Consider the following 20,327-nt stretch of genomic DNA (forward strand, 5'->3'; position numbering starts at 1 on the left):
AACCAAGGTAGAAAAATGTTAAAATCTAAATCCAGCTGAAAATGTCTCTGAATTATTTCTTATAAAAACTGTAAAACTACAAAAATTGTATAAGAAATTAAAGCATATTGAGGAAATACATACATACATACATACATCATCATACAACTGATGAATCACAGTAAAATATATATTTTATAATAGAATGCTCTCAGATAAGGAATATTAAAAATAAGTCCTAATAAAAAGAGATGTTCAAAACATAGTTATTATTCTAATGTAATGTGTATCAAGATAAATTGATCATGCTTTATTAAAGAGATCTGGGCAATACAGACTTGCGGTCACTTTTCTTATTCTTCTGCCCGTGACTGAATTCTAGGCTATCTAAGAGACTTCCAGGCCTATTGCAGAACTAGTTTTAGCAATTAGTTGTTGCACAGAGCATTTCTGTCTCATCCATATGTTAGTATGGCTAGATTATGTTCTGTTTAAAATATGATGTAGCTGTGCATCATTGCTGCTGAGGTACACAATATAGAAATGGTATACAACATTCTATCAGTAATCGTCTTTTTGGGTGTGTGAGTGATTAGGCACAGTTTTGTTATGGCATGATAACGAATTGTTTTGTTTTCCAGGTAAAATGTAGTTTTGAGGCTGGCATATTAGAGTCATTTGTGAGTTTTTACAGCTGACCATATTGTTCATTGCTCCAGCCATTCTGGTAGCATTGTTTGGTGAAATGTACATTTATATTGAAACTTTCAGGGATACGCTGAAAAAATAAGACCAATGGTCCGAGATGGTGTTTATTTTATGTATGAAGCTCTTCACGGCTCCCCAAAGAAAATTCTTATTGAAGGTGCCAATGCAGCACTACTTGACATTGACTTTGGTAAGTAACCCTGTAAAGTACATTTAACTCCTGAGAGATGGCTTGTTTTCATTTGTCTTTGCATCAGCTTTGCTAACAGTAGGAAATCAGAAAAAAAAATCCTCTTATTATATCATTTGGGGATTATTGGGAGAATGGCCAGAACATTATTTCACTTTTCATAATTCTGAACTAAACATTACTGTTCAGGCAAATAGCAGCAGTGCACAAATGCAGTGGCTGATGATTTTACAAGATATGCTAAAGGAGGTGGCTTTGCCTCTGTGGGCCCTTACACCAAATTCTGTTATCCTAAATCCAACCGAAGTGAAAGCTTTATCAGTTTCAATATATGTATACTAGCCTGGTGGATAGGGGGAAGTGGTAGATGTGGTATATCTTGACTTTAGTAAGGCTTTTGATACTGTCTCACGTGACTTTCTCATAAACAAACTAGGGAAATACAGCCTAGGTGGAGCTACTATAAGGTGGGTGCATAACTGGTTGGAAAACCCTTCCCTGATAGTAGTTATCAGTGCTTCACAGTCAAGCTGGAAGAGCATATCAGGTGGGGTCCTGCAGGGATCGGTCTTGGGTCCAGTTCTGTTCAATGTCTTCATCAATGATATAGATAATAGCATAGAGAGTACACTTTTAAAGTTTGTGAATGATACCAAGTAGGGAGGGGTTGTAAGTGCTTTGGAGGATAGGATTACAATTCAAAATGGTCTGGTCAAACTGTAGAAATGGTTTGAAGTAAAGAGGATAAAATTCAATAAGGACAAATGTAAAGTACTCCACTAAAGAAGGAACAATCAGTTGTACACATACAAAATGGGAAATGACTGTCTAGGAAGGAGTGTTGTGGAAACGGATCTGGGGGTTATAATGGATCGTAAGCTAAATATGACTCAACAGTGCAACGCTGTTGCAAAAATAGCAAACATCATTCTGGGATGTATTAGTAGGAGGGCAAGCAAGACACTAGAAGTGATTCTACTCCATGCTGATAAGGTCTCAACTGGAGTAATGTGTTCAGTTCTGGGCACCATATTTCAGGAAAGACATGGACGAATTGGAGACAGTCCAGGGGAGAGTCATAAAAATAATTAAAGGTCTAGAAAACGGGTCTATGAGGAAATATGAAAAAAATGGGTTTGTTTAGTCTGGAGAAGAGAAGACGGAACAGGGACATAACAGTTTTCAAATACATAAAAGGGCGTTAGAAGGAGGAGGGAGAAAAATTGTCTCGTTAACCTCTGAGGATAGGATAAGAAGCAACGGGATTAAACTGCAGTAAGGGAGGTTTAGGTTGGACATTAGGAAAAACTTCCTAACTGTCAGGGTAGTTAGCACTGGAATAAATTGCCTACGGAGGTTGTGGAATCTGCATTATTGGAGGTTTTTAAAAGCAGGTTAGAAAAACACTTTTTCAGGGAGATCTAGATAATACTTAGTCTTACCCTGAGTGCAGGGAACTGGGCTAGAAGACCTCCAAGGTCCCTTCCAGTCCTCTGAGACTCTACCTCTGAGGACAAAAGAATGGTGCACTACAGCTAACAAAGAGAGATCTACTTATGGGTATAATCACCTATATTTCTATTGGTAGAAATGTGACAAAGTAAGCTTTAGCAATGAGGAACATGAAATGGGCACTCCCTGGAGAATATCATTCTGCTGGCTATGAAATCTGAGTTGGATACTTCCAATGGGTACAAATCTGGTTCCTTTAAGTCTCATGCTTGAACACAGGAAAAAACACCCATGCTTCTTACTCTGGTATTCTGAAATGTCAAGGTATTCCTCTCAGCAGGAATATGTGTAGGAACCCGGAAGAAATGTATCTGATATCACCGCTTCAAAATGCATGTCCTGCTGAGGAGCCAAATGGAGAGAGTAGTCTTCACAACTGTCAAATACCATGTATGAGGGAGCCATATATAATGATACTTCCAAAACCTAACCTTTAATCTGGTGTGGTGACTGCATGATTAAACCTGTGACAGCTGGCAGAGCTGCAGGTTGGCCTAACTGACTGCAATGATGGTTTGTCTTCAGACTATCGAATCATGGAAATGTAGGGCTGGAAAGGAGCTCAAGAAGTCATGAAGTACAGACTCCTGCACTGAGGCAGGACTAAGTAAATCTAGACCATCCCTGACAGGTTTGTCGAACATCTTCTTAAAAACTTCCACTGATGGTGATTCCATAACCTCCCATGGAAGACTATTCCAAAGCCTCAATACCCTTAGAGTTAGAAAGTTTTTCCTAATATCTAACCTAAATCTCCCTCGCTGCAGATTAAGCCCATTGCTTCTTGTCCTACCTTCAGTGGACATGGAGAACAACTGATCACTGTCCTCTTTATAATAGCCCTTAATGTATTCAAAGACTGTTATCAGGTCCCCGCTTTAGTTGTCTTTTCTCAAGACTAAACATACCCAGTTTTTTTTAACCTTTCTTCATAGGTCAGGTACTATTATAGCTCTATATACTTAGCAATCCATTGGATGGCAGAATCGTAAGTCTGTGTTTAATGTAGCAATATTGTATGTGGACTGCAGATGGCCATGTTCTCTTTTCATCTTTTATGTTTTGTGCTCTATGGCTGAAAGTAGAAGATTCCAAGTGAGATTTTCTGCCCTGTTGGTGCACAGAGATCTGCATGCAATGAGGAGGATACATACCATGCATGGGGCAAACCTTCCCTCCTCTTCAAGCTTGCACAGGGGTTACTACTGTCCTTGTACTGTGGAATTGTGCAACAAAAAATTATCCTTCTCTTTACCTATGCTGATCTGCCAGGTGTATAGCATGATCACTCAGGCACTACACCAGTAACAAGATTTGCCTTAAGAGGCAAGAGGTGAAATCCTGGCCCCATTTCAGTCAATGGCAGTTTTGCGTGTGTGCATGCATACATACACACACACAGAGGTCTCACTAAAATGCTATTGAGAGTAATTCATGTTCATTGGGAATGAAATTCATCCCAGTGCAGGCAGCCTGTACAATACTCTGTGCACCTGTTATGCTCTAAGATTGATATCCATTGCATCCACATAAAGCCTCTGAGTACTTGGGCTCCATGAGGTTGAAGTGCAGAACAGTAGGGAGGTGAAATCCATGCTCCATTCTAGGGCCAAGGTGTAAGGCAGCTGAATAGCATCCTGTAGACTGGGAAAGAAGCTGAAGCCCTCTGCCAGTTGTATAGGACTGTCTGATCCACATAAAAGTGACTATGCAGTCCCTGCTCTTTTGTGGCCTTACAGGCCAGATTGCGGGGGCTGATGTAGACACATGCAACTGCTTCCCCAGCAATTCCACATTGCAGCCCCTAGGCCTGCTTTGAATGTCATCCTGACAGCCAGTCTTAAATGGGATGCAAGAGATGTATGCTTATGACCTTGTGTGGGCCTTCTGTATCGGGATAAATTTCACTGTGAAAGAACTGTGGTTTTCTTAATTTGGCAGAGCTAATGATTTTGGGCACTCTGAAAGCCGCCTTATATCACATGGAAGCATCAGTCAGTAAAGTTATCTTAATTTGAATAAAGTCACCTTTAAATTTCTAATGAGACTTTAGAGAAAAAAATTATACAACTGAAGCTACTCTGATCACCAAGTGGGAGTGTTAAGGGAGCAGAGCTCAGCTTTCTCTGCTAAATTGCTACCCCTCCTCACCTTGGGGTAAACAGCACTTCTCCCTCCTCCTTGACTGGTGTGGTGAGAGCTTCTCCTATAGAGTCAATCTAATTTAGCCACCGGTGGTAACCATGTGAAGTTACAAATGCAAGCCCATCTTTGATTAATACAAGGAAAGGTAGCCTTTGTTTTCCATCACCATGGAAACAAGGTTGTGCTGTTTTGTTTTGTTTTTTGGCAGGCACGTACCCATTTGTGACATCATCAAACTGTACTGTGGGTGGTGTATGCACTGGACTTGGTGTTCCTCCTCAGAACATTGGTGAAGTATATGGTGTGGTGAAGGCATACACTACTAGAGTGGGAATTGGAGCCTTTCCCACTGAGCAGATAAACGTAGGTTTAACATTACATTACAGTAACCGAGAAATAAGGTCAATGGGATAGAATATTGTAACAGGATAATGGTCTCCTGCTGACACATAAATGCCAAGCCAATGTCAAGGGACCACATTCATCCCTAGTGTAACTCAGTTGAAGGCAGCCTGAGATGTTTTTTGCAAAGCAGACAACACTGATGTGATGGCATTCTATTACAATCTCTGTACCTGTCATAACAAATTACAGATATAAATGTCTTCCATTGTTGTATGCTGTGTTGTTGTAGCCATGTTGCTCCCAGAATATTAGAGAGACAAGGTGGGTGAGGTAATAGCTTTTATTGGACCAACTTTTGCTGGTGAGAGAGACAAGCTTTCAAACTTACACAAAGCCCTTCTTCAGGTCTGGGAAACGTACCCAGAGTGTCACAGCTAAATAAAAGGTGGAACAGATTTTTTTTTTAGCACACCCATAACGGGTATCATCAAACAACTACAACCCATACCTGATGGGGATCCCATCTGGAAAGAAATCTTTCCTGAACCCCCTCTTCTGGCCTTCAGACAACCCCTCAACCTCTTCAAGCTCATCATCAGAAGCAAGCTCCCCATAGACCAGGACACACCACCTCAAAGCTGCACCAGACCCTGCCAGAACAACAGATGCAAAACCTGCAGACATTTCTCCACTGCTACAATGATCAACAGCCCCCACAACACATCTTTCAAGAACAATGGATCCTACACGTGCCTATCACAACATGTGGTGTATCTTAACTGCCCAAATAGCAACCATGCGCATGAAACTAGGCAATCACTACACTCTCAGATGAGCACACATAGGAAAATGATAAAAGACAAGAATACAACATCACCTGTTTGATGAACACTTTTAACAAAGCAATTACTCTATATCTGACCTTTCAGACCTTATCCTCAAAGGAACACTCAAAAGACAAGCCTTTTTGAAAGCTTTTGGGAGCTTAAATTCATAATTTCGCAAGACACTAAAAATCATGGACTGGATAGAGACACTAGATATGGCTTATTACAACATCTATAACCCCCTAACAGCCCCTCCCTCCTTTCTTCCGTATGACTGGAGGGGTATTAATGGGCCACTTCACCTTGAGTTGTCCCTTGCAATATGTGTTAAATACTTATGCTAAACCCTCTTGTACTTAGCTGTGACACTCTGCTGAAGTTTCCCAGACCTAAAGCTTGTAAGCTTGTGAGCTTGTCCTCTCACTAACAAAAGTAGATACAATAAAAGATATTACCTCACCCACCTTATCTCTCCAGTATAAATGTCATCATTTTATCTCACGGCTATTGGTGCAGTTACACTGGCAATTGTTTGTTGTTGCCAGAACCTCCAGCCTTCACTCAGGCAAAACTCGTTGCTTCACTAGGAATTTTGTCTGTATAAGAACTTGGGAACTGCAGGTTATAGTCTTGTGTTATTAACGATATGATGTATTCTGAATGATTTATAAAATAGACCAGTTTGTGCTTCAGCCAATCATGCAAAAACTTCTTGATTAAAAATGGGGAGTGGGTAGGGTTTTTAAATGTATATTGTACCTTCGTTATCAGTAAACTGGATGGCTCAGGAGAATAATAATGAGATATGCGTCCATAAACTTCTAGGTCTCTGGTCTGAATCCTCTTTAATGTTACAGTGACTAAATCTAATGGATGCAATGAAATGAATTGGTGGTCTGGTTCAGTTCCTCATGGGAAGGTTTTTCTCTTCTTTTTGTTCGCATAACAAAAATTGCCATCCCAATGGGCACCAGCTGGCACTTTTAGTTATTTGTATTATTATAATGACACTTTTTATTAATATTTATTATTTGTATTATCATAATGCCCAGGAGCCCCAGTCATGGACCAGGACCCCATTGTGCTAGGCTCTGTGAAATACAGAACAAAAAGATTGTTGCTGCCCCAAAGAGCTTATGGTCTAAGACAAAAAAGGCACAACCCCTCCTGCAAACCACCAGATGGAAACAGACATACTGATGGGGGAGTGCAAGGAAATAAACTCTTAACAGAGAAATCAGGGGCTGAATTGCTAAGAAGATTTTCTTATCATATGAAGGGGAAATAGGGGCTCCTCCAAAATAAGAACCAGTCATACTGAAGCATATTGAAGCACATTGTGGGAAAAGTCATACTGTTGATGCTGTACTGTACCAGTTTCTGTGGATAGGGGCATTAGTTTCAACTGAAGTCCCCTTTTAAGAGAACTAAGCTTTACTTTAAAAAAAAATTGATTTGACAGGCTGAGGTTTGTTACCTCTGTTGTTGAAACACCATCGACGTCTCTTTATCTTCCTGTAGGAAATTGGAGACCTCTTGCAGTCCCGAGGCCATGAATGGGGAGTAACCACAGGCCGGAAAAGGCGCTGTGGCTGGTTAGACCTTGTCATTTTGAGATACGCTCACATGATCAATGGATTCACCGCGTAAGCGTCACAGATTTTGCGTTACATATGGAACAGATAATTTTGTTTTTCACAAAATAAAATATGTAGGTCACGTTAATATAAGTGCAGTTAAGTGTTACATTTTATTCAAAAATGCAATAAAATATTGTCATAGGGAAAATAATCTCAGACTGCTACCTAAATGCCCATGAAATGCAAATATGTGTATTCTTAGAGCTAGAGACTTTGTGTGATATGATGACATTCTGATACAAATACTCATTTGCTCTGCACCAAATGACTGATGTCGAACATATCAGTGTATCAGAGTTTGCTGCAGCCGTTCTTCTGTCTGTCATTCTTTACCTAGTGCATTCAGAAAGACTCCCATTGACTCCAGCAAACATTGGATTGGTCCATTAGAGAGCCTGGCAAAGATCCACAGGATCTGTGCGATGACCCAGCTTTCAAACAGTTTCTTGGCCATCTGTGCACCAGGCCCCCAAAGGTCCCACTTTTCCTTAAGGGTAGGCCACGCAGACTCAGCATCTCTAAGATGGTGCCTCTGGGCTGCAGCATTCTTGCTTCTCACTGAGAGCTCTGCCCATTGAGCCCAACTCGGAGAGACTCGTGTTCAGGGACGTGCACCCTCTTCAGGGGTCAATGCACGAGAATTTGCAGTGTCTCCAGGTAGCATTTTCAAAACAGAGTAGGGTTTGTTAGTGAACTGGAACACAGCATTGGGAAGTCCTGAGGTTTGCACAGAGAAGCAAATGTTAAGGCAGAGTTCATACTGGCCAATTCCAGGGCTCCCTCTTAAGCCATACAACTATAGGAACCATCTCTGTTTCCTTTCCCTATCTCGGTCCCTTTTTCATAGGCTATATCTACACTAGCACTTTTATTGGTCAGGGGTGTGAAAAAACACCCCCTGACTGACATAAGTTCCATTGAAAGAAGTGCTGGTGTGAACAGCGCTATATTGGCAGGAGATGCTCTCCCCCAAACATAGCTACCACTGCTCCTGAGGGTGGTTGAATTATGCCGATGGGAGTGCTCTCTCCCGTCGGCATAGAGCGGGTACATGGGAGACCTTACAGTGGTGTGGCTGCAGTGATATAGCTGTGCCACTGTAAGGTCTGTAGTGCAGGCGTAGCCTTGGTCCCAGGTAGGAGCTCTGAATCTCTCTGTGACCCCAGTTCCTATCACCCCCTCTGGTCACCATCCTGCATTGTCTTCCTGCTGAGTTCATGTGTGCTCCAGCCAGTCAAGCTAGGAGCCTCCTGTTAAGTGTCGGTTGTTCAGTCCTTGGGGTTTCCATTCTCTCTGTAGGGCTTTCCATTGATATGGGTTGGTCCCAGCCAGTCCTCAGTGCGGAACTTTCCAAACTTTTTTGCTGGCACAACCCCATTTTAATGAAGTATTTCCTGCTGAGACCCCAGACAGCATGGACGATGCCATTTTGAAAAGCAAAATGGCATCCACCATACACTAGGGATCACCGCAACCCCATCTGCTGATGATGCAACCCCATTTGGGGTCGTGACCCACAGTTTGGGAACCACTGCCTTAATGACCCATTCATATCATCCCAGACAGCTATGCCACTGTAGTGCTGTAGTGTAGACGCTTGCTACAGTTACAAAAGTCATTCTTCCATTGCTGTAGTAAATCCCACCCAAGAGGCAGTAGCTCTGTCAACAGAAGAATTCTTCTTTTGACCTAGCGATGCCTATACTGGGGCTTAGGTCAGCTTTACTATGTCTCTAAGGGGTGTGAAAACATAGATTTTTATCAGTCATGAAACAAACATGAAACAATCTTTCTGCAGTAACTTATCTGAATGTTTTGTAAAATTAGTGTTTACCCAAGGCCCTATGTTGTTTTCACTTCTGCATCTCCATTCTTTGTAGAAGTGACATTAAAGAGCTATAGTCTGTTTCCTTTTCAGTTACATGGAATTACTGTTTTCCCCATCAGCAAAACTATGTTAATCCTGGGGACTTTGGCTCAGATCCTCCAAGGAACTTAGACTTCTAATTCCAATTGATTTCAGTGGAAGTAAGGAGCCTAAATACTTTTGATGATTTGGACCCTTGACACCTAAGCAACAATAGGAGGTGTATGCCAGTGGCTCTCAACTATCCAGACAACTGTACCCCTTTTCGGGAATCTGATTTGTCTTGCATACCCCAAGTTTCACCTCATTTAAAAAGTACTTGCTTACAAAACCAGACACAAAAATACGTACATGTCACAGCACACTATTACTGAAAAATGACTTACTTTCTCCTCTTTACTATATAATTATAAAATAACTCAATTGGAATATAAATATTGTACTTATATTTCATAATATATAGAGCAGTATAAACAAGTCATACTAAATTTTAGTTTGTATTTACTGCACTAGTCCTTTTTACATATCCTGTTGTAAAACTATGCAAATATCTAGATGAGTTGATGTACCCCCGGAAGACTGCTGTGTATTCCTGGTTGAGAAGTGGGAACCACTGATATATGCCATGAATGAGGCAAAGAACAGCAGCCCTGTGCATCTCTTTCCAAATTTTTAATGACTCCTTCATCCTCCCAAAGTCAATCTAACATTGAAAACATGCGTATGTCTGGCCAGATCCCTAGATGAGTGATGCAAATATCAGTGGAGCTACACCGAGGATCAGGCATGTTGTTTTTAGAGATATTTGGGTACTATTTTCAAGTGCAGTTCTACTTCGAAAAGTGACTCTGCAAAAACAGCACCTTAAGATTCCACTATTTATCCCTTTATGATTTCTACATGAAATGTGTTTTGTAAAAGATAGCCAGGCTATCAATTAAATAAACTAACTCATCTAGGGATCTGGAAGTCAAGCTGGGATCTTTCCTGACTGCATATCATCATCAGTAATAAAGGTTCTGTAGGCCAAATTATGCCATCAGTGGGTTTACACAGGGCTAAGTGCTTGGCCCTGTAACTGGAACTTATTAAACAATTCTGTTGAGGCCGAAGAAAAAATAGAACTCAGCTCTTTTTCTCTTAGCCTTGTTAGTTCTGCAAGGATAATGTGAGTAAACAGTAGTACCACTAAGGTAAGAAGATGTGCATCTTAATACAGTGACTACGCCTGATAGTTAAAAGTGCCGTTTCACATAATCACTTTTCAGTGCATAATTGCATTTTAAAGGATGTGATTGAACACACTGTTGTTCACCTATATGAGCAGGCAAATGTGTGGAAGTAAAACATGGTAATTTGGTCATCACAGAGGCATGAATTCAATTAACAAAGTTCATATTCTAATATGTCTGAATTTTCCTTTATACTGGGTTGGCTGAACTTGGTCTATGAGTACAAGAGTAGAAAAAGCAGGTGGAAGGGATTAAAGAAGACGATGATAGAAGGATTCAACTTGTGTGTAACTTTATCCAATGTTTTTCTGGACAGTCTGGCATTAACAAAACTGGATATTCTGGATGTCCTTGATGAGATTAAAATCGGTGTTGCTTACAAACTGTCTGGAAAAAGAATTCCATATTTTCCAGGTATGTTTTTAAAAAAGTCTTGGTGATCACTTCTCTCTTTTCTGTTAAGTATTTTGTACTTAAAAGCCAGACCTGATTCTCTGTTGCCCAGCGCTTTGTAGGAACTTACACCGAAGCAAAGTGGTGTAAAACGCTTCCACCAAATCAGAATAGTAGAGTTTTACTGTCACTTCGTACAGGTGTAAATGACTCCAAGATATAGGACAATGGAGAATCAGGCTATGTATACACAGTGATATTGGATTTTTTGTTTTCGTTTTGGGGTGTTTGTTTGTTACATTTTAATCTCTGATGAACGAGGGCTGCAGTCTCAGGAGTATGTCAATGAAATCATGCTTCGCAACGGAAAAGTAAAGGGAGTATTGTTATGTTGTAAAAGCTGAGACACGGAGACAAACTGCTTTGCTCTCTTTGCAGAGTGCCAGTATAATTAGCAGCAATTGACATTTTAGTTCATAAAAAGATACAGTCCATTTCAATACATGTTAAAACTTTTTTGACTTTGGTTTAAAATAACATGGGATTTCAGATGTTAGGACTCTTACTGGTCTAATGATAGCCTACCCCATAATGCTTTGCAGCTTTTCATGCTCTGATTTTCTTACCCAAATGGTGTTCTCCAAGCCTGAGGATCCCTCCTATTTTTTCACTTTTACTCCTCCCTCTCCGAGGCCCTGCATTGTGCCAAAGTATCCTTGGGTAGGGATTTCAAGGCAGCCTAAGGGAGTTAGATGCTCAGCTCCCATTGAATTTTAAGCTGGAGGGCTTCCTCTGGAGGCTCTCTGTTTAACTTCTAAGTTGATTAGAATGGCTACAGGAAGTAGACTCCTTTCCCCCATGAGCTATGTTTACTGTTCCCAAAGGTGGCCAACCTGAGCCTGAGAAGGAGCCAGAATTTACCAATGTACATTGCCAAAGAGCCACGGTAATATATCAGCAGTCCCCCATCAGCCCCCTGCCCCCGCTCCCAGCACCTCCTGCCCACTGGCAACCCTGCTAATCAGTGCCTCCCCTTCCCTCCCTGCACCTCCCAATCAGCTGTTTCACGGCATGCAGGAGGCTCGGGGGGGGGGGGGGAAGGGGAGGAGCGAGGGCACCACAGGCTCAGGGGAGGAGATGGGAAGGGGTGGAGTGGGGGCAGAGCCAGAGGTTGAGCAGTGAGCACCCCCTGGCACATTGGAAAGATGGCATCTGCAGCTCCAGTCCTGGAGTTGGTGCCTATACAAGGAGCCACATATTAACTTCTGAAGAGCCGCATTTGGCTCCAGAGCCACAGGTTGACCACCCCTGACTGTTCCCATGCCCTGCTGATGTCATGCCTGAGAATAGACAAGACTCACTTGTAGTCAATACGAACTTGCTGTTTTTATTCAGACTGCTGCACACAGTGACCCTGTAGCTTCCCCTGGCTCTCTAGTTGCCAAACTAAGGGCTTGGCTACACTTGCAAGTTAGAGCGCGTTAAAGCAGCCCTAACTCATGACCCGTCCAGACTAACAAGGCACTTAGAGCGCCTGGACTCTGCAGCTGGAGCGCTCCTGGTAATCCACCTCCACAAGAAGCATAACACTTGCTGCGCCTCGGCTGTAACGCCCCAGTGTCAGTGTGAACAAGGTATTGCATTACTGCGCTCTGATCGGCCTCCAGAAAGGTCCCATAATCCCCTTACATCAAGTGGCCACTCTTGTCATTGTTTTGGAATCGGCTGTAGGAATGCGGCTGTGCCCTTTCAAAGCTCCGTTTCTGACAGCCAGCTGCTTATCTGCCCCAGGACAAAGCAACCACTGGTGTGGAATGTTGCTTGCTGTGAGTGTGTGAGAGAGAGAGGTGGAGGAGAGGGAGGGTCTGCTGCTGTCTGAACTTACAAGACAGAATGCTGACATGCTCTCAGCCCCCGCAAAACCCACTCTCTCTCCCCTCACATACACACAACACACTCCCTGTCACACTCCCCCCCGCATTTGAAAAGCATGTTGCAGCCACTTGCATGCTGGGATAGTTGCCACAATGCACTGCTCTCTGTGGCGTTGCAAGAGCTGCTAATGTGGCCATGCTAGTGCTCTTGAATCTGACAGTGTGGACACATGGCAGCGCTTTCCCTACTGCGCTCTCCAAGGGCTGGTTTAACTCACAGAGCTCCACATCTGCAAGTGTAGCCATGCCCTAACTAAACAGCCTATGCCTAATGACACAACACAGGGTTTCCCTAACTTACGCAAGGTCACTTATGGCTCTGACTGCTTGCCTACACTGAGCAGTCATGGAAGAGTCCACTGACCAAACCACAATGGCCTAAGGCTCTGCCAGTGCTAGACCTTTGGGTCAAAAATTTCCCACCATTTCAACTAGTTCAGCTCCATGGGTGGTAGCGATGGTGAGAGTTCTGTGTGGAAAGGGCTGCCTGCAGCTGCCAGCATTTTAACCACTGTGTTATTTAACTCTGTCCTAGAGATGAGACACTGGCTAATGTGCTGGCTCCCATTTTTGCTACCACTTGTACAGTTGAACTGATTAAAAAAACCAAACAGACAAAGCTTCTGTAGATAAGGCCTAAAATAATTGTTTCCTTATCTTCCTAGAAATATTAGTCTCATCAGTATAGCTCTATATATAGCATCACAGGGTACTGAGGAAATGAAACCAAATGAGCTGGATCCTTTTCATCAGAATGGTCTTACTCTGTAGGACTGAGGCTTGGTCTACACTACAGACCTAGATTGACATAAGCTGCTAGCTATGTCAGTGTCTACACTGCAGCCTTGCTTCCGCCGCTGGAAGTGCACTACTACACCGACAGAATAGCTCCACCTCCACGAGAGGGGTAGGGCTTGTGTTGGTCTAGTTAGGCAATGCAGTGTCTGTCTAGACACTGCGTTCCTTACATCAGCTGTTGGCTGCCCCCAGCCGGGCTCCTGCCCGGTCTCTGCTCCAAGCTGGGCTGCCACCCAAGTTCCTGGCTTGGTCTGCAGCCCAGGCTCCCCACTGGGAGCCCTGCTGCCCCACCTCCCCCCCCCGGGTCCCAGCTCCCCGCTGGGGACACAGCAGCCGACCTAACTCTGGGTGGCAATATCCCTGCCAGAGGCGATAAGCCCCAGGCGCTGCCCCCGTTTCCTGGCGGAGAGCAGGGAGGCGAGAAGCCCAGGAGGCAGCTGGGCTCCTGGCGGGGAGCTGAGCAGAGCTGAGTGCCCTGGCTCTCAGCCCCCCCGCCTCCCCTCCCCCCCCCACACACTGCCCCTCTTCACTCAGTGGAAGCGCTCCTGGTGAGGAAGGAGGGTAGTGTGGACATCAGCCACCGCATTAATTACTGCTGTGGCTGTAACTGAATCTAACGTGGGTCAACTTAAGTTTGTAGTGTAGACATGCTCTCAGTTTGTCTTTGGATATACCGACAACAACAGTACTAGTAAATAGAGTGAGCTGTTGGCTCAACATTATAAATGTTCCTGTTTCATGTCATTATTTTCATTTTTTTAAACATTCATTAAAATTTTCCTGCTCAAGATCTATAGATATCATCTTTTAAAGTGGAACTATTGTATTCATACATGTTGCTAACTGTGCTTTCACAGCTAATCAGGAGATACTGCAGAAGGTGGAAGTAGAGTATGAAACAATGCCTGGGTGGAAGACTGACACGACTGGGGCGAGGAAATGGGAGGATCTCCCACCCAAGGCACAAAATTATATTCGATGTGTGGAAAACCATGTTGGAGTGCCAGGTAAATGTCTCTTCACCTGTGCTCATGGATAGGCCACGGCATGTACATGAGGCTGTGAATGAATACTCAACCTGCTAGCCAGTGTAGAGCATTGATGGGGCCCAAAGCAGTGGAGATACCAGAATTGGGAGGCAGGTGGGAGATCTCAACCAGAAGCAGCTCGGGCAGCATACTGTGTTCTCGCTCTCTCTGCTCCCCCCTTCCTCCCACTTGTCTTCAGCTTATGCATGTGGGGGAGGTTGCTTTTCTTTCCCTTCCCTCCAACCCCCTTCCTTGTGCTTTAGGGTGTGTGTGTGTGTGAGGGAGGAAGGGTATCACATACTGAGTCAGGTATTAGAGATTGTCCCACCCACTGCTGCTGCTAATGGTGGTGGGGATGGTAATGGGACCATGGAATTGGCTCCTGCCTGCAGGAGCTGGAGGGGGAGGCAGTTTGCTATCATCTGCTGCCTAGCCAAGTAGCTATCCTGGGCTACCTGTTTCAGCCCCACCATTCCCACCTTTGATATAGTTGACAGATCTCCTTTGACTCCAGGACTAGGCTGATCCCCAGTTTTGGGGTCTGGAAGAGTTTTTTCCCCATATGTCAAAAGTGGCAAATTACCATATGGGTTTTCACCTTCCAGCCAGCACCCAGGAGGTCGGATTTGGTGGGTGTCAGTTACTTGTCACAACTTTAGCAGATTCCAGTGCAGTTGTGGGGTGGGTTAGAAGGTGTTTCATGGAGGTCCCTGTAACTCACAGTGCTGTCTGGACACTGGTCCTGAGAGCAGCAATGCATGGTGAGCAGATATGTCTCCATGGCTCATGCAGATGTGTCTCCTCCTCATCTTATATCTTCTACCTCTGATGTGGAGGAGGGGAATGTGTTTGGGGTGTTAACTTCCAGTCAGGGTCCCTTGGCAGCCCTTAGGGCATGGCCTTCACACCGATTCTCACATTTGTAGTACCCAGGGCCATTGGTGCCAGTGGAGAGCTTCACTGGGTGAACTCTACCAGATAGTTGGATGATTACCAAGGCTGCCCAGAAGATTCAGGGGGCCTGGGGTCTTCGGCAGCGGAGGTCCTACCGCTCCGGGTCTTCGGAGCACTTTGCCGAAGACGTGGAGCAGAAGGACCCCTCACCGCCGGAGACCCGAAGCGGAAGAAGCGGTGGCGGGTCTTCGGCAGCGGGTCCTTCACTCCGGGTGTGTTTGGTGGCACTGAAGGACGTGCCGCCGAAAACTCTCGTGGGGGCCCCACTTGCCCCCCCCCTCTCGGCAGCCCTGATGATTACCCCATCTGTGTAATCATTTTAAAATAAAGTGACAACCTCCATATTTAACCATGCTATGGTGTTTGTGTCTCATGGTTTTCACATCTACATTGAGAAGACTATAAAGTCTGACAGAATTCTTGCTTTAGATTGCATGGGTTTAGCTAGACATCCATCACCCAAGATAATGACAGTTGACCATGCAACTGACGTGCCTCACCCTTCTGTTAGGCCTTCAAACTGCAATGCTTTGTGTTTATAGCATAATTACTCCATGCTTTCAATGCTCCAGTATACTCTGTGTTAGTGATACAGCAGGAGAAACTATTTAAGAGAGACACTTTTTCAGCACTTTGTTTCAGGTTTGGAGTTTGTTGCCGATTTTGTACCAAAACTTCATATTAAAAAATTAAAATGATTAAAATTAATTCATGATACTATTTACTCCCAGTCAGTGTTCTAATAGTCGTTTCTCTCCCCTTCTATCCCTCACCAGTAAAATGGGTTGGAGTTGGAAAATCAAGAGAGTCAGTGATCCAGCTATTTTAAACAAAGAACTTCAGTGATGAGAAGCACAATTTAATGTTCATCTGTTCCTTACTACTCCCAAGTTAAAATGGAGCTGCTGTTTAAAACCAAAATGTTCTTCTAGGAAATTATTTGTAAGAAATATATATTGTATACTTTAATATTTTCATTTGCCAGTAAATGCAAATTGTCAGTGATAAAAATCTGCTTGGTAGCTACCATCTTTTTCTCCCACACATATGCGCAAAAGCATAAAGAATTCAGTAACTGAATAAGAACTGGAATGAAAAAACAAGTGGTTTTCTTCCCTTTTCTCTGACTTGAGCCATGTTGCTATTCAGAAGTGTTTTACGTCCATTTCTTTGGGCTGATGACAATACTGAACATTTTTCAGTGGTTACTGAATGATTGGAAAAGCTGAAGTTATTCTTCAAAGGGAAAAGTTATAATTCCTGTTTCTATGGGTTGGCAGCAATAAGACATATATATTGCATTTAAAATTGTCCTGGTTATGTAGATCTTCAGTCCCCAAAACACAGTAAAATTAGGTAGGCATTTCTGATTTCATAAAGCAAGGCAAATGCGATTAGCTTGAAGCCTGAGATATTTTTTTTACAACCTACTAAAATAAATGGGAGAGAAGCTACAGTGATTGTATCACAAAGTGATGCAAGCCAGTAACTGAGGTAACTTCTGGGGATGAGCCAGACTGGAGATAGCTGAGCTGTCTATGTATTTCCTTCAAATCTCCTGTTTACCAACAGGCACCCCACATGGAGGCTGGCAGAGCAGCTTTCCTCCCCTCTTGTGCAAAATAAAGGAAATCAGAGGAGTGATGAAGGGTATAAAGGGCCCCAAAGCCACAGAAATGGTGTGTGGGGGAGGGAGGAAGTAGAGCCAATGTAGCATGATGCATCTTCTCCCTGAATCTGAGATGTGTCTCCATGCAAACACTGTACTTCTGGAGCAACCCCGATTTTGTTGGGCATAGGTGGTGAGGCACTGGAGAGTACCAGCTGTATGGTGACATGCTGTCCTCCAAATCTGGTGCATTTCCAAGGATAAATCTATGCATGATTTAATGCTGCTAGTTGCAGCCTTAACTCCCTTTCCCAGCTTTTGACCCCATGCACCAAACTGTAGGGGGTGATACCTAGTGCTAAAGGAGGGAGCATATGACAGCACAGCTCCTGACAGGGCTAAGCTGTTTGGGCTAGTGAGGTACAGCACAGAGGTTCCAAGATTTCCAGGGATGGATCTGGAATTCCTCATGGATCCTCTGGTTCTGCATGGTTAGAAGGCCATGCTCTCTGCCCCCTCTGCATGGCCCAAGCCCCTCTTTTAGAGAGGCGAATGCTGCGGAAACTGAGTTATTCCAAAAGTTACGGAATTTTCAGAGCACATTGACGTTTCTGTGAGTTTTTCCACAGGTAGGGAGAATATAGCCCAATATTTTTATGATATTCCCAGATACCTTGGTGCACATCTAGGAATGGCATCACCACCTCTGCTGGTTCCCAGTGCATTAAGGCCATGATTTCCTTTGTGAAAACACCCCTTTTTGGGACAGTACTTCCAGGAGTAATGGCATCCAAAATGGTGGTACCCTTGGGTGCAGAATGGGGAAAAATAAGACCTGTCCATGGACCTCCAAACACTTCCAGATCCAGTTACCTCATGTGCACTCCCCCATGTTGTCCCATCTCTAACAATTATCTAGATATCTTTTAACATTTCAGATCTGTTGTATTTTTTAAAGTAAACATAACATATGAGCAGCCATGGCTTCTATAATCACCAGGTAGTAAAGCAGTTTATGTTACCATACAAAGATGCATTGAGGCTTGTAGTACAGTCCCTCTGCACCCTCCTCTGGTAGCAGTGCAGTCTCTTCACACACCCCTTCAGCGCAGCCTGTGGCTTTGTGGATAGGTGCTGGGTTCGTAAAAATTGAGTAGGGGGCCAGGAGTTAGAGCCTGAGGATTAAACCCTCAGTAGGGGTATAAGGAGCAGAACCCCCCTATACTTGGTAAGGCATGGCAGAGGGGCAGCTGGGCCAAATTTGAGTGTCATTGTGACCCTCTGCACCAGATCGCAGTGCCACTCAAATTTGGTCCAGTCAGGCAGGTAACCACAGCTGGGGATGGGCCCGCTTTCCCCATGAGTCCATGTAATCTGGCTCCTATGGCTTTATGCCATCGTCTAGTCCTTTATGTCCAGTGATTTAAGCACAAGAACTCCTGAGTCCTAAACCTGACTTCTTCTGTGGCCTAGGGCAAGTCATTTAACCTGTGTGCCTCAGTTTTGCCATCTATAAAATGGCAGATAATAATACTTACCTACCTCATATAGGTTTTGTGAGGATTAATTAATATGGGCCAAATCCTGTAGTACTTACCCTTCTCTTTTATTAGGCAAAACCCCCATTGATAATCAATGGGAGTTCTGCCAGCGTAAGGACTGTAGGATTTAGATCTTATGTAGTGTTTATAAAGCACTTTTGAAAAGTGCTCTGTAAGTGCTAAGTATTATTATGATTAGCACTGTAAAATGTAGCTCATGTTATGAGGTATCTTAAGCACAAGCACTCTTGGCAATGCACTGCTAATCAAGTTTCATTTCCAATGGGCTCAATCTCATGGCAGTGATCAATTAGAGGGTTCAGATTGATTCCTTCCCTCAGCCCACTGTCCTCAGCACATTTTTATTAGCACAAAGCCATTTTATTTGGGCTTTGTTCAGTTTTATAGGATTAGGTCCGCAGTGAGTAACAGTTACTCACAATGTATCAACAACCATTGGATTAAGTGATCAACCCTAAATAAATCATTTTGGTACCTTAAAAATGAAGTTATTATAAATTAATTGTCACAGCATCAATGTCTCTTGCTTGACCTAGACCTTTATTTTCCATGAAGTGCCTTTCCATTTTGCCTTTGCTTTAGGGCCTCATCCAAGCCCACTGAGACCCTTGATTTGCACCACATCAGGAGACCATTATCCTGTGACAATGTTATGTTCCTTGCATTTAATTTAATTGCATAGGTTTTTTTAAATTAGATTTCTTCTCCTCCTGAATTCTGGGAATTTTGCCACTGTGTTCAGTGTGAACAGGTTCAGGCCTTTATTTTTAGAAGTTCTTTACAGGCTATGTGATGACACAAACTTTTAAAAGGAACACGTTCGATTTAAACCATACGTTCATCTTGACTGTTTCCTGGGGCAGACTACTTTAGATTGGAACCTTTGCTTGGAATTTCATTGTAATAATAACCACTGTGGCTAATTTAATTTTTCTTTGTACACAAGTTGAATGTAATAATTATTGAAAGTTGTTCATGTATCATGTTAGATGTACTGATGGAAGAATAAGGGAAATATCTACTAATATGGTATATTATATTGTGATGGATTACAGTAAAAAAAAGTTACTAAACCATTCAGGTAAAACATGTATTTGACAGATTTTTGTCAGACTTGCCATCACATTGCGGCCTTCATAATCAGGTGTACACTTCCTAACATATGCTAGTTTTTTGGGTGGTTTTTTAACTGACCTGTATATGCTCTTACAGCACTGGCCAGCTGCATTTTATAAATTGAAACAAATAAAACAAAGAGTTTTCAAAGTAATGTGCAAAATGTACATACATTCACCCACGCACCCATGTAGATATTGCAGGAAAACTTTGAAATCTCATCTCATTCTTTTACCCTCAAAGACACATTTAGATTCATTTTAAAACAAATGTTTCTTAGAGTTTGGGGATAAAATTCACTACTTTCAAATCCAGAAACATAGACAAGTGTTTCCTAATGCTTTTAAAATAACGATCAAGAAGTTTTGCATAAGAAATGGATATTTTCTTTCTAGCTATGAGCAGCAGATATTTACTATTGGCATTTCATTCGTATATTCTTAGGAATGGATAGGGTGAGTCCTGGCTAGCAATTCCTGGCAGAAACA

At 43.1% G+C, this 20,327-nt stretch overlaps 1 protein-coding gene across 3 annotated transcripts in view; it reads left to right on the forward strand.

Moving 5' to 3' along the window:
* ADSS1 (adenylosuccinate synthase 1) overlaps positions 1-19,989 on the forward strand; it is a 229,782-nt gene extending 209,793 nt beyond the window's left edge. For 2 of the 3 annotated variants that reach the window (XM_073349803.1, XM_073349802.1), the window contains 6 exons: positions 751-877; positions 4,743-4,897; positions 7,228-7,352; positions 10,762-10,859; positions 14,428-14,577; positions 16,329-19,989. In XM_073349803.1, the coding sequence (XP_073205904.1) occupies positions 751-877; positions 4,743-4,897; positions 7,228-7,352; positions 10,762-10,859; positions 14,428-14,577; positions 16,329-16,381 (708 nt within the window). In that variant the 3' untranslated portion in view covers positions 16,382-19,989. Of the gene's footprint in view, positions 1-750; positions 878-4,742; positions 4,898-7,227; positions 7,418-10,761; positions 10,860-14,427; positions 14,578-16,328 lie in introns of those variants that run through there. The other variant, XR_012159583.1, reaches the window with a different exon arrangement.
* Positions 19,990-20,327: the final 338 nt, after the last annotated feature.

The sequence above is a fragment of the Lepidochelys kempii genome, chromosome 6 (assembly GCF_965140265.1).
Source record: "Lepidochelys kempii isolate rLepKem1 chromosome 6, rLepKem1.hap2, whole genome shotgun sequence".
Classification (NCBI taxonomy): domain Eukaryota; kingdom Metazoa; phylum Chordata; order Testudines; family Cheloniidae; genus Lepidochelys; species Lepidochelys kempii.